Here is a 12,776-nt window from a genome sequence, read left to right as displayed (position 1 = left end):
TATGCTCACTCTATAAATCCATGCCTTCTATGCAAAAGTTTATAAGAAGATAGAAAAAATGATGATCAAGAGTGTTGAAGGCATATGGGTATCCCCCACTTTAAAAGTGGGCTCAAAGAGGTTGAATTTAAAAATCTGGTGCCTAAAGAATGAAAGAAAAATTTGAAGAAGAAACTAAAAGTATTAGGATGCTTGTATTTTCACAACATGAGTGGAATGTCCCCAAGGAGGGGGACAGAACAAACATTTGTTGTTGTTCAGTTGTGTCTGATTTTTCACAACCACATTTGGGGGTTTCATGGCAAAGATACTGGAGTAGTTTGCTATTTCCTTCTCCAACTCATTTTACAGATGAGGCAAACAGGGTTAAATGACTTGCCCGGAATCACACAGCTAGTAAGTGTCTGGGGCCAGATTTGAACTCAGGAAGATGAGTCTTCCTTACTCTAGGCCTGACACTCTATCCACTGAGCCACCTAGCTGCCCAAGCATTTGTTAAGCAACTACTATGTGCCAGGCATGTAGGCTAAGTGCTTTACAACTATTATCCCAGAGTCCACCTCAATGACTCCCACCCATGGACACTCACCCATACCAAAAGTAGTTTCAGAAGATTTTCCTTTCAGGGATAAAAGGCCTCATTTCTGAAGGACCTCTTAGCCAATAGGATTATCACAAAACCTTGTGGTACAAATGCTTTCTTTGCTCATAGTGGTGGTATGGAAGATAATTTAGAAGGTCTGGATTAAGGCCCACCAGTATTCTATTCCATAAGGTTAAAATGCCCTGCCTGGACTCTTTATGAGGAAGTTAGTGGTTTTCAATGCAGAATCTGCATGGAAGATGCTATCAGAATCTAATCGTAGCAGAAGATAAAGAAAGGACAGTTTAACAAACTTACAGGAAATGCCATGTTTCAGTGACTTAGAGAGGAGTTGGAAATATGAATAATCTGGTTGTTTGGCATATGTGAATGGTTTTGTCTTTTGGAAGACATTGGAAGAACATTAAAAAGACTAATGAAAATGTTAGATCAGGTAGAAGATGCCTCACTGAAGTTATTAATTGATAAATTCTATATCTACAAAGGTTCTGCCAAATACTCAGATTATATTCTCAGTAGGGAGTGAGCACTGATTTAGAGAAGATGTTACTTGTTAGCTGGCTACATCCAAAGAGCCTTAGAGAACTAAGGTTTCTTTCTTGGATTTTGTGGCTATTCTTTTTTAAAATTAAATTTTATGTTTATTTTTAGTTTACATCACTCATTTCCACAAGATTTTGAGTTACAAAATTTCTCCCCATCTTTCCCCTACCCACCACCCCTAAACAGCAATCCCACTTTATACTCCCTCCCCCAATCTGCTTTCTCCTATATCCTCCCCCATCCCGCCTCCAACTTTCCAGTAGGGCAAGATAAATCTCTATACCCCAGTGCCTGTATATCTTATTTCCCAGTTGCATGTAAAATGATAATAATAATAATTTTTTAAACATTTGATGTTAAAGCTTTCTTTCCCTTCCTCCCTCATCACCCACCCTTACTGGGAAGATAAGCATTTCAATATAGGTTATATATGTGTAGCTACGCAAAACATTTCCATAGTGGATATATTGTGAAAGACTGACTATATTTCCCTCCATCCTATCCCCCCCCCCCCCCCACTTGCTCTATTCTCTACTTTGATCCTGTCCCTTTTCAAAAGTGGTGCTTCCAACTTCCCTCCCCTCCCAACCTGCCCTCCCTTCCATCATCCCCCCTCTCATCCCCTTCCCCCTACTCTGCTGTAGGGCCAGATACCCTATTTAAGTGTGTATGTCATTTCCTCCCTAAGCCAAATTTAATGAGAGTAAGGTTGACTCATTCCCTTTTTTGTGGCTATTCTTAAGAAATAGGTGAAGAATTATTCTACTGTCACTCAGTCACTCAATTATCTATCTCACTTATGAGTACATGGTTGGAAAGAACTGAAGGCAGAAGGGCAATAAAGAGCAATGTGAACTGGTCCTTTTAATACCACTTAATGATTGTTTGGATGAGAAATGTGAATGAACTTTTAAGGATCTGATCAACTGTCTCACTCATGCATCAATATTAATCTCTGCAAACTGACACAAACCCTTTGTGTTATACTTTGAGACTAGCTTGGAAAGCTTGAAAGTAGTATCAAGAGAGTAATGGTCATTAGAAACATTGCTTTTTCCAGTAGAAAACTTATTGATAATGAGTCTCATTTTCCCATACACAAATTAAAGTTCTTGAGTTGTGGACTGTCACTAAGAAGTTCAAAGACTATGTATATAGAGCTCACTTTCAAGTATGGATTGTCAACAATTCACTTCTATTTTTACCAACACTAAGTTGGATTCTGCTTTTTTAGAAATGGGAGGGGGCATTAGCCAGTTATGAATTGATTGTGACTTATAGGACAGGAAAGACTATGAGTTACAAATGCTCTGTTCCATAGGCTATGTGAGTCTAAAGTGATGCAAATAGCTATTAAAAGAATGAAAGTAACCTGTGACAAGAAGGGAGATAGGCTTGTCACCTTAAAGTATATTTGAAATTCCCAGTCCTTCAATTGCCTTAACACTTGTGCCCTACTCCTTGACTCCACCTCAGCCCCACCTAGGGATAGTGACACATTGATTTTACCATTACTCACAAGGGTCCCATTTCCATAATCAAGAATTCTGAAATTCTTTTGTCTGATCTTAACCTCCTATCATGCCATCACTCCTCTTGATTCCTCTTCCTAAAGCTATTTTTCATCCTTACAGTGATCCCCATTCCCTCATTACTTCGGTACTTTTTACATCTATCACCTCTGTTTTGCCTCTTTCCTTCCTTTGCAGTCTTGACCCTATAGTTAACAGGTTCAATTATACTCTACTCTCAAGTCTTTTCCCCCCTTTTCCTGTCATTACTCATGCTTTACTAAGCCTCTGTACTGTATTACCCTATCATTTGCCTCTTCTGCTTCGACTCAGGTGCAGCTGAACAGTGCTAGAGGAAAACAACCATCTTGACTGGATCCATCACAAATTTATGTTATCTAATCTCAACTGGTCCATCAATGCAGCAAGGCAGTCCTTTAACTCCTGCCCAACTGATTCTCTATTGAACTCATAGAGGTTGTTCCAAACCTTTTCTTCTCTCAAACTTCCGACAGCATGTCTCCTCCTACCCCTCAACTGAGCACTTTGAAACCTTTACTAGAAAAATAGAGGTCAGTTGCCATCAGGTTCCTCTTCTCCACTTCTCTCTATCTCAAAATTCATTGATATTATCCTCCATCCTCAACTGTACCTTTACTTCACTCTCTGATGAGGTAGTCCTCTAAGTCAAGGTCAAGTCTTCTATATTAACCCCTGATCTCATTCCCTCTCATCTCCTCAGATAGTTTACATTCAGAATCAATCCTCTGCTCCTCAATCTTTAATCTCACCTTATTTACTGATTTCTACTCTGTCTATCCCATCCTGTTAACACCTACTATACACAGCTGTCATCTTAAAAAATCTTTCACTTGACTATCAATCCCCCAGGCTACCATTCTATATTTCTCTTCTTTCATAGCCAAACTTCCAGAAGAAGCTGTTTACTCTCACATATCAATCCCTTGCAATCTGTTCTCCAACTTCATCACTCACTTGAAACTGCTCTCCAAAGTGACCAATGGTTTCTTCATCACCAAATGTGAATTTTCATAAATTCTCTTTCATCTGCATCTCTGTGTAGCATTTGACAGTGTTGACTTCCCTCCCCTCCTGGATACTCTGGGTTTTTGTGACGCCCCTCTCTTGATTAACCTGTTTTTCCAACCATTTCTTCTTGGTCTTCCTTGGTATATCATTATTTGTATCTGCCCCTTAACAATACTCCCAAAGCTCCGTCCTCTTTCTTGGAGACCTCATTATCTTCCTGGGTTTTAATTAATCACCACTATGCAAATGACCCCCAGATCTACATATCTAGCTCAAGTTTCCTGAATTCTGGGCTCAATTCACCAATTGCTCATTAAACATTTTGAACTGGATGTCTATGGGCATATCAAACTTGATGTGTTCGAAACAGAATTTGTTATTTTCCTTCCCCCCTCCCCCAAACCCACTCCTCTTCTTAGCTTCACTGTTTCTGTTCAGGATATCACTATCTTTCCAGTTACTCAGGTTTGTAACCTTGGAGGCATCCTCAGCATCTCATTCTCACTCATATCACATATCCAATCAATTAACGTCTTGTCAGCTTTACATCCACTTCATTTTTGTCTATCCCATTCTGTACTCAAAAGACTATCACCTACTTTAATTTTTTATCATCTCTTATTTGGACTCTTGCAATAACGTCCTAATTGATCACCCTGCCTTACCTTGGAGAGAGTTAGGTGGCATGGTGGATAAGTGGACCTGGAGTCAGGAAGACCTGAGGTTAAATCCTGCCTCAAACACTTACTTGCTGTGACCCTGGTTGTCACTTAACCTCTGTTGGTCTCAGTTTTCTTATACGTTAAATAAGAATTATAGCAGCACCTATTTCCAGGGCTGTCCGAAGAACAAATGAGATATTTCCAAAGTGCTCTGTAAATCTTTAAGTGCTATATAAATGCTAGTTTTATTATAATTGTCTCTCCCTCTTCAAGCAGTTCTTCAAACAGGAGCCAAGGTGATGTTCCTATAGCACAGATTTGACCATGCCCACTTTCCAATTCGAAACAATGGCTAATATGTCTAGAGTTAAATACACATTCTTCCTTTTGGCACTTAAAGCTCTTCACAATCTGGTTTCAAGCTCCCTTTTCAGTCTCTAACACCCTCCTCACAGATGCCGCATTTCAACCAAACTGGCCACCTTGCTGTTTCTTACAACAGCTTAGCTTCCATCTTTTGAAAAGTTGCCCCTAATCCCCTGAATGCACTCCTTCCTCACCTTTGTCTCTCAGAAGCCCATCTCCTTCAAAGCTTTGTTTAGGGGCAGTTAGGTGGTGCAGTGAATAGAGCACTAGCCCTGGAGTCAGAAAGACCTGAGCTCAAATCCAACCTCAGACACTTGACAAATTTACTAGCTATGTGACCTTGGGCAAGTCACTTAACCCCAACTGCCTTGTCTTCCTCCCTCCAAAAAGAAAAGAAAGAGCTTGGTTTAAGCACCATGTTCTACAACAGGCCTTTACTAATCCCTCTAGTTTCTAGTGCCTTTTTCACCCCCATATAACCTTGTATTGATTTTGCATACTTTACTTATATACATATGTGTCATCTCCCCCAATAAAATGTAAGTTGAAGGCAGAGAATTTTATTTTTGTCTTTACATCCCCAGGGATTAGCACAGTGCCTGACACACAGCAGATATTTAATGGTTATTGATTGATATGCTATATTACATTTCCCACCTGCATTAATATTAGATGTGTGCAAGTCTAATGTATCATGTAGTCAGGATGATCCTCTATGACTATTACATACCAAATTACATTGCTTGTGATGTTCACAGATGCTCAACTGTATCCCATGCAACCTGGCTGGGGTTACAGATTCTTGTCTGCTAGGATATACATCTCTTCCCAGTTCTTCCAGGACGAAGAGGCTGAGCAAGGGGATGTGAGAGGCAGAACAAGGAGGGAAAACATCTAATCTGGGGTGTGATGTCAAACTGAGCAGGAACATATACACTTTGGTGAAATAGAAGAGATAGGAAATGATGGTGATAGCTTGACTTACAATCCTAATGATTTCTTTTTCTTAAAATTAAAAAAAAAATATTTTATTTTTTGCTTTCTGGAAGGTAGGGCAATTGGGGTTAAGTGACTTGTCCAAGGTCATATGGCTAGTAAGTATTAAGTGTCTGAGGCTGGATTTGAACTCGGGTCCTCCTGATTCCAGGGCTGGTGCTTTATTCACTGCGCCACCTAGCTGCCGTCTCCTAATGATTTCTTAATTGTTGTCATCATACAGTAGTGTCCAACTCTTTATGACCCCATTTGGGGTTTTCTTGGCAAAGACACTGGAGTGGTTTTTCCTTTCCTTCTCCAGCTCATTTTACAGATAAGAAAACTGAGGCAAACAGGGCTAACTGACTTGCCCAGGGTCACACAGGTGTCTGAAGCTGGATTTGAATTCAGGTCTTCCTGACTCCAAGGGCAGTGCTCTGTCCACTGTGCCACCTAACATATGACTTTTAATATTGCCAGTGCACTCTTTGTGGGCTAGATCCAAGTGAGAGTTGGGAGGCATGGCCAAGACTGAGTGACCTGCAGCAGGAGGACAATGAACAAAGGAGGGACCAGAATGGAGGCTGATGAGAAAGGAAAGCATCCATGTGGGATATAGCCAAGTACCCTCAGCGCCTTATTCCGCTGTGGCTTGTTAATACGCGCCCTCCTTATAGTGGGAGGGAAAAGTTTGAATCCAAGCACTTTGTTTTGTTTTAAGTGGGTTTTGGCTTGCCTGCAACAAAGTGGGGAGGTTTGAATTTTAGCTCCTAGGTTTTTGGCTGCCTCTTCTAGAAAGGATTTGTAATTTGAAAGGCTGCCCATGCTAGTGCCTTTGATTCCCCCCCACCCCTTTCTAATGTTATATTTCAAGAACTGTGTATGTCTGTTATGGTTTTATAAATAAATTCTATTGAAACATCAGGTGCTGGAGGAGTGGCATTTTTATCTTCTAGTGGGTGGGGGCATCAAGCCAAGATTCTGAGTGGATAAATCCATACGAAAACCTTAAGGATGAGCAGAGCCACCACAAAAGAGGAGAGGCTAGGGAAGGGAGGGTGTCAGCTCTCTGTGAGCCCAAGCCCCATCTAGTGTTGGATACAGTGCAAATCCCATGAAGATGAGCACTGGGTTGACAGCAAGGTGTTCATTATTGTTATTATTATTATTATATGGGACCTGGTCAACAGCCCTGCTTGGTAATTAAAATTCTATGACAGCCAAATATTCTGCCCTAACTGTGGTACTCCATGTGGTTCTTTCAGTCAAGGCCTATCATGTCAGTCTCAAAGTTGTATGTATAAGACCCATTTTAATAATTTCCCCACATTCCTTAAAATTCTTCAATTTACCATGATTTTTAAGAATCCCATCCTAAGAAGTTCTTTCTTTTTGGTTAAATCAGATTCTTCTAAAATTTACAAATGTGCTTTACCCCGGGAGGGTAATTCTGAACTTGGGGTATTGTTAGGGAGGGGAGATATAGGACATTGAAGGATAAGTTTCTGGACAACTAGAAACAGTATTGAGGACCTGGTGGAAAGAGGAAAGAAAGGGGTACAGAAAGGAAGGTATGTGGGATTTAGGGACAAATTTTGTCTGTTTCAAACTTTTGACTAGAATCAGTCCTGTTTGTAGTCACTTATGTGACCAATTTTTACCGCAGGAACAGAGATTTCTGTGAGTTTTATAAAAAAGGATATGTGGAGGATTATCAGTCAGGGAATCAGCTTTTAAAAGCATGGACTAAGAATGAGAAAAGGTTCACGGGTCAAGGACTTCCAGATGACTAAAAAAAGCAAGGCTCATTTGGGAGTCGGGGGAGATAAATCAATGGAGGACATCTTTTCTCTCTCCTAAATCCAGTACTTTCTCAAAAAGTCTTTGCATATTGAGTACCCAAGTTCAGTAAGAGAGGTTCCGTGTACATTTTTTTCCTTTAAAAAAACACAACTGAGACAAAGTGAGAAGTAGCTACAGTTTAATACAAACCTGCACCAGAACACAATGTGTTGGGGTGTTTTTTTGTGTGTTGTTGTTGTTGTTTTGTCTGAAACAGGTGGCTAAAGCATAGGAAAAGTGTGTCATTTTGGGACTGACACATTCTTAGCACCATAACATTTACGGAGGCATAAGGAAAGTCACTTGGGTGCCTGGGCTGTGGGGTGGTTCCATGCTGACCCCAGACCATGCCTGCCGCCTTTGCTGCTGCTGGAGGAAGGTTTTGGTTTCAGTTTGGTTCTGTTGGTTTCTGGGTCAGAGTCCAAAAAGCCCTCATCACGGTACAGACTTGACAGAGACCTACTGTGGATTCCTAGCACTACATACGCACACACACACACACACACAGTAGTAGCACAATGTTCCCATAACACAACCCCACAAACCTAGAGAGCAGCTAAGGCAAGAAAAACAGCATTTATTCCAGCAAGTACAAGACCAGTTTGAGAGCTGCATTCAATGCAACCAGAGACCCTTTTTCATTCCAGCCATGAGAGACAAGGATGTCTTCCAGGTGGCTCTGGGCTCTGTAAAGGGGCAAGGGGAAGTGGGGTTGAGGGGAAGAGGAGACGCTGGCTATTTCTTATGACATTTTGGACCACCTCATGATTTTTCAGCTAGAAGCTTTTTGGTGCCAGTGGGTCATGGATAGCGGTCAGGAGGGTAGGGATGGGATGGGGAAATCACGACCTCTCAGACCTGTAATTTTGGTGAGAGAAGGAATGTGATTCCACTACTCCCCTTTCTCCCTCCTCCCTGAACTGGGCACTTTAATTCTAAAATTCCAGTATTGGGACCTGTATGGAAAAGCTCTGCCAGCAAAAATATGTGGTATTTCTGGCCTGCCCTGCTGGTCAGCTCTCTCCTATGCTCTTTGGCATCTGCCCAGTCCTGCTGCATAGAAAGTGGGGAAAAAGGTAATAGTTGTCTTATTCAGGACCACAGAGAGACTAGAGACCAGAGCAGCCATATAGGCCTTACGGGACTGTCAGAATTCACTAGCCCCCCGCTCTCCCCCCAGGCTGCAGTCATTATGTGCTGTGTCTTGACCAACCTATTGCCTACTTGGCTACCACATCTAGAACCCCCTGTAATCTACTTTGGCCACACCAACTATCTGCCTTTTATCTTCTGGCCAGCTGTGACTTGCCCTCTCCAGTGTGCTAATGAGAGACTGAAACTGGGTTGGTAGTAGAGGCTGGGTGTAAAAATGCCACAGCAGGCTAGAGTTCAAAATACCAAGCAAGCTTCTAATATTCTACTAGTCCTAGTTTAGACACAAAGGACTTAGCTTTAAGGATTTTTGCATTAGACTGAATGCCCATAATAGGAAAAAGAACAAACACAGGTATACCCCGTCAATGATTCATGGGAGGCAAATTCTGCAAGTAATTTTGCAATTATTTGGTGAAGACTGGCAGCCAGAAGTTGTCTCATGCCTCCTTTCCATAGCAAGGGTGCAAGATCAAAGCTGTTGGGGGAATTCTGGCAACTTCTGGCCTGAGACTAACAAGGGGGCATTGCTGAGTTCCTGTAAGAGCTTGGGAGCCATGGGGGATTGACTTCCTGTGAGCTCTAGGAGATGGAAGACTGGTCTAAGTAAGAGCAGGGCTAAAACTAAGAAACTGAAATAGAATCCAAGAAAAGGAGGGTATCTCCCAGCCTAAGTAACTCCTCCTATCCTCTTTTCTGTGGAGAGAGAACGTCACTCAATAAGTAATAGAGGGAGAGATCCCACCCCATGTAGCTGAGGTCTCTGAAGAGTGTGAGTATCCTTACTATAAAAAGCCCAGTGGTCTTCAGTGTTGGAAGGCAGACTATCCCTAAGACTTGTTTTCTTTTCAAGTAAAAAATCTCCTCAAGGTCGGGGAAGGGCTTGACTGAGATATAAGGAATCTGGGAAGAGGATGGCAGCAGGCAGAGATGGGGGTGAGGCGGGCTGGAGGTATGGCCACAGATGTCCTACATACGGCCTTATAGGACCCTGGTAGCCTTCCTCCCTAAACTCCTCCTCTTCTTCTTATCTAGACCCTTCTCCCCTCCTGCTTCTCCTTTCCCCCCTCTCTGGGAAAGCAGGAGGTTTCTCACCAGTCGCAAAGGAGGACAGCCCAGGCCTCTGCCTGAAAGCTCTGGTCAGCTCCCTAGGGAGCTCAGCAAGGAGAAGGTAAGACCATACAAGTCTGAACTTTTAAAATAATAGATGCCCAGGCCGTTCTACAGGATCAGGTTCCTGATTTTGGTCCATGTGAGGATCTGGGAGCTGTGTCCTTATCTATCGGGCTTAGGGGAGGGTGAATCCAGGACTTTTTTTGCCCTTTAACCATCAGGAAGACCCAACGTGGGGGAAAGGAGGATGGGGGTCTGTTCTATACCTGCCCTGCCTCTTGGGTTGGTGTTGACTGCAGCATCTCTTGAGGATCATGTCTATCCCCATTTCTATCCTAACGCTAAGTGACACAAAGCACTGTTTTTTTTTTTCACATGATGCACTAACAAATCAAACCAAACCACTGCTCAAACCAAACGTGCAAAACAAAATCATTTACACGCGCATGGCACGAGGCCTCGCACCAGCTCCCAACTCTTTCTTCTTGGCTGCTTGTTGTTCTTTGTAAGTGTGGGAGGGTGACTGGGAGGAAGAGGGAAGGGAAGAGGGAGCTGGCAAAGGGTTCATTTGCTTCATCTGTATGAATGCCTTGGCTTGGAACAGGGACCACTGATGAACTCAGTAACTATAGGATGGGGAGGGAGTCTTAGACATGGCTGGGGAGCAAAGAATTTAGTGGGATTGGGGAATGTGGTTATTGAGGAGGGGGGGGGCAATAGGAAGGAGCACGGGAAGGGAGCAGGGAGGCCTTTTCTTTTGAAACACTTCTGCCAAAGTGCCCTGGACATTGGCTGGCCAGGCTAGGAAGACCATTCAAGCTGATGCTTTCTCACAAAGCAAACAGCCTGAGGCGGGTGTGAGAGTTGGGGCGAGGATGCTGCCTATGCATTGCGGTCAGTGCATAGTGCCGGGTCCCCCCTGGCCCACAGATGCAGCCTGCTGAGGCCAGGAAAGGAAAGGACTACAGCAAGAGGAGCATCGTCCCAAAGTGCTTGTTAGGATTGGCTCAAAGCATAGTGAATGACGTTTCAGACATGTGAAGTGCTCCCCAATGTCCTGTGTGCCCTTCCCTTCCCCTCCCTCCCGCCTTCTTGGTGTTGGACTGTCTGGCCCAGCCTCCCCATGCAACCTGCAGTGGTGGCCAGAAGGTGGGCTGGCTAGCTGCTGCTGCATCCTTAGTTGGGAGGCTGGTCAGCGTCTTTACCAAATGCCGCTCGACCTGCCACCGGGGGGAGCGAGAATCCGAGCCGAGGCTCGCTTTGGAACATGGTCATCGATTTGAGAACCTGTAAGGGCAGAAGAGCAGAGGGTGAGATGCTGCTAACTTTGCTAAATGCCCACGATGCTTTCACTTAGATTGCTTTCATTAGATTGTAAGCTCCTTGAGGGTAGGGACTGGTTTTTTGTTTTTGCCTCTTTTTGTATTCCTGGCACTTAGAGAAGTGCCTGGCACATAGGAGGTGCTAAGTAAATATTTATTTATTTCTTATTGATTGATTTATTTGGACAGCCCAGTCTATATTCTACAGCTCTGTCCTGGGCTGAGGGCATACTAATATAAATTTGGCACCCAGTGATTCTTCTGGTGGTATGTATGAAGTCAAAGGATCTGAGCAGGCAGGGACCCCCTCTTGGAAAGGGTTTGCTAATATATAAATACTTCTTACCAAACTTCAAAAGGTTGTTTTCATTTTAAAAATCTTTCACTGTATTGAGAAATTAAAGAGCCAAACCCCAAAGTCCAAGAGATAAAGGGATACCAAGACTGTTACTAAAAGAGATCCATGAAATCCAATAGAACCAGCTGAGTTCTAGATCTAGGCTGCCAGCACAGGATTGATGCCCATGTCATCGAGAAGGCCAGAGAATAGGTTTTAAGGTGGGGAGAAACACAAACATCTCAGGACTAGACAGGCTCTCAGAAATGTAACCTATATTCAATAATCCTGTCTACAATTTGCCTGATAAATGGTGTCATCTAGCCTTGGTATAGAGATTTCCAGTGTGAGGGAGCCCAGCCCGTTCTACCTCCAGATAGCTCTATTGGGACAGGAGCTTCTCCTGAAATCTAACCTATATCTGCCTCTCAGAGACTCTCTCACACTGCTTCTAGTTCCACCTTCTATGGCCAAGCAAACAAGTGTAATCCCTCTTCCACGTCATGGTCCTTTAGACACTTGAGAAAAGCTCTCATGCCGCCTCCCTTGAGTTTTCTGCAAGTGAAGCATCCCCAGATCCTCCATCTACATCTTATAAGGCAGTCTCTCCAGACCTCTCACCGGATAGCCTCATAGCTCTCTTCTCCCAGTTATCTGTTTTACGATCTCTCCCAACCCTGAGGACGGTCTAGCATATGTAAGTCATATTTCTTGAGTTCTGGCTCAGAGAACTAGGGTGGGGACAGAGGGTCTGTTTCCTTCTGGGGAAAGAATGGAGATGACCATATGTGGTTCTGCATGGGGAAGTGTTTGTTTTCTACATTTGTGGATGAATTAATTTAATGAAGCCCTGGGGTAGTTGATGGTTCTAGCAGGCCAGAGGGCAGGAGGAGATAGGTAATCAACACACCTTGGACCCTTTGAGTTAGGCTGCATGATGGAAAGAAGAAACCATCAAATGTGTGGGCCAGTGGCAAGCATTTTGAATCTCAAAATAAAATATCATCCCCCACCCCCTCCCACCACAGACTACAGAGGGGCGGGGTTCCTCTTCTGTTTTGTATTCTACTCCTTATGACTGGTGGGATCAAGGACAGCAGTGGAAACTCTGCCTTGACAGAGGTTTTGCATTCTTTTGCATACCTCTGACATGGTACTATCGTGACACTATGCAGGCATTGAGAAAATCAGGACATTCTTAGAAAATAGAGGTGAAAGACTCCTACTCCTGAGAACAAAATATGCAATGATTACAAAAGAAAGCTGAACTCCGAGTAAGGGAAAAACTAGTGAAGGTCT

At 43.2% G+C, this 12,776-nt stretch overlaps 2 protein-coding genes across 3 annotated transcripts in view; both read right to left on the bottom strand.

Moving 5' to 3' along the window:
• The window catches only part of TMEM214 (transmembrane protein 214), a 131,929-nt gene that overhangs the window by 115,401 nt on the left and 3,752 nt on the right, over positions 1-12,776 (bottom strand). The gene's annotated exons all lie outside the window — the stretch shown is intronic.
• The window catches only part of DPYSL5 (dihydropyrimidinase like 5), a 133,485-nt gene continuing 128,819 nt past the window's right edge, over positions 8,111-12,776 (bottom strand). For both annotated transcript variants that reach the window (XM_069072031.1, XM_069072032.1), the window contains one exon: positions 8,111-11,105. In XM_069072031.1, coding sequence (XP_068928132.1) covers positions 11,020-11,105 — 86 coding nt within the window. In that variant the 3' untranslated portion in view covers positions 8,111-11,019. The remainder of the gene's footprint in view (positions 11,106-12,776) is intronic.

Source organism: Petaurus breviceps, unplaced genomic scaffold, assembly GCF_028583685.1.
Source record: "Petaurus breviceps papuanus isolate PSGF00001 unplaced genomic scaffold, PetGlider_PUasm1.0 90845, whole genome shotgun sequence".
Lineage (NCBI taxonomy): Eukaryota > Metazoa > Chordata > Mammalia > Diprotodontia > Petauridae > Petaurus > Petaurus breviceps.
Note: the sequence above shows the minus strand (reverse complement) of the source record. Positions and strands in the feature narration are given on the sequence as shown.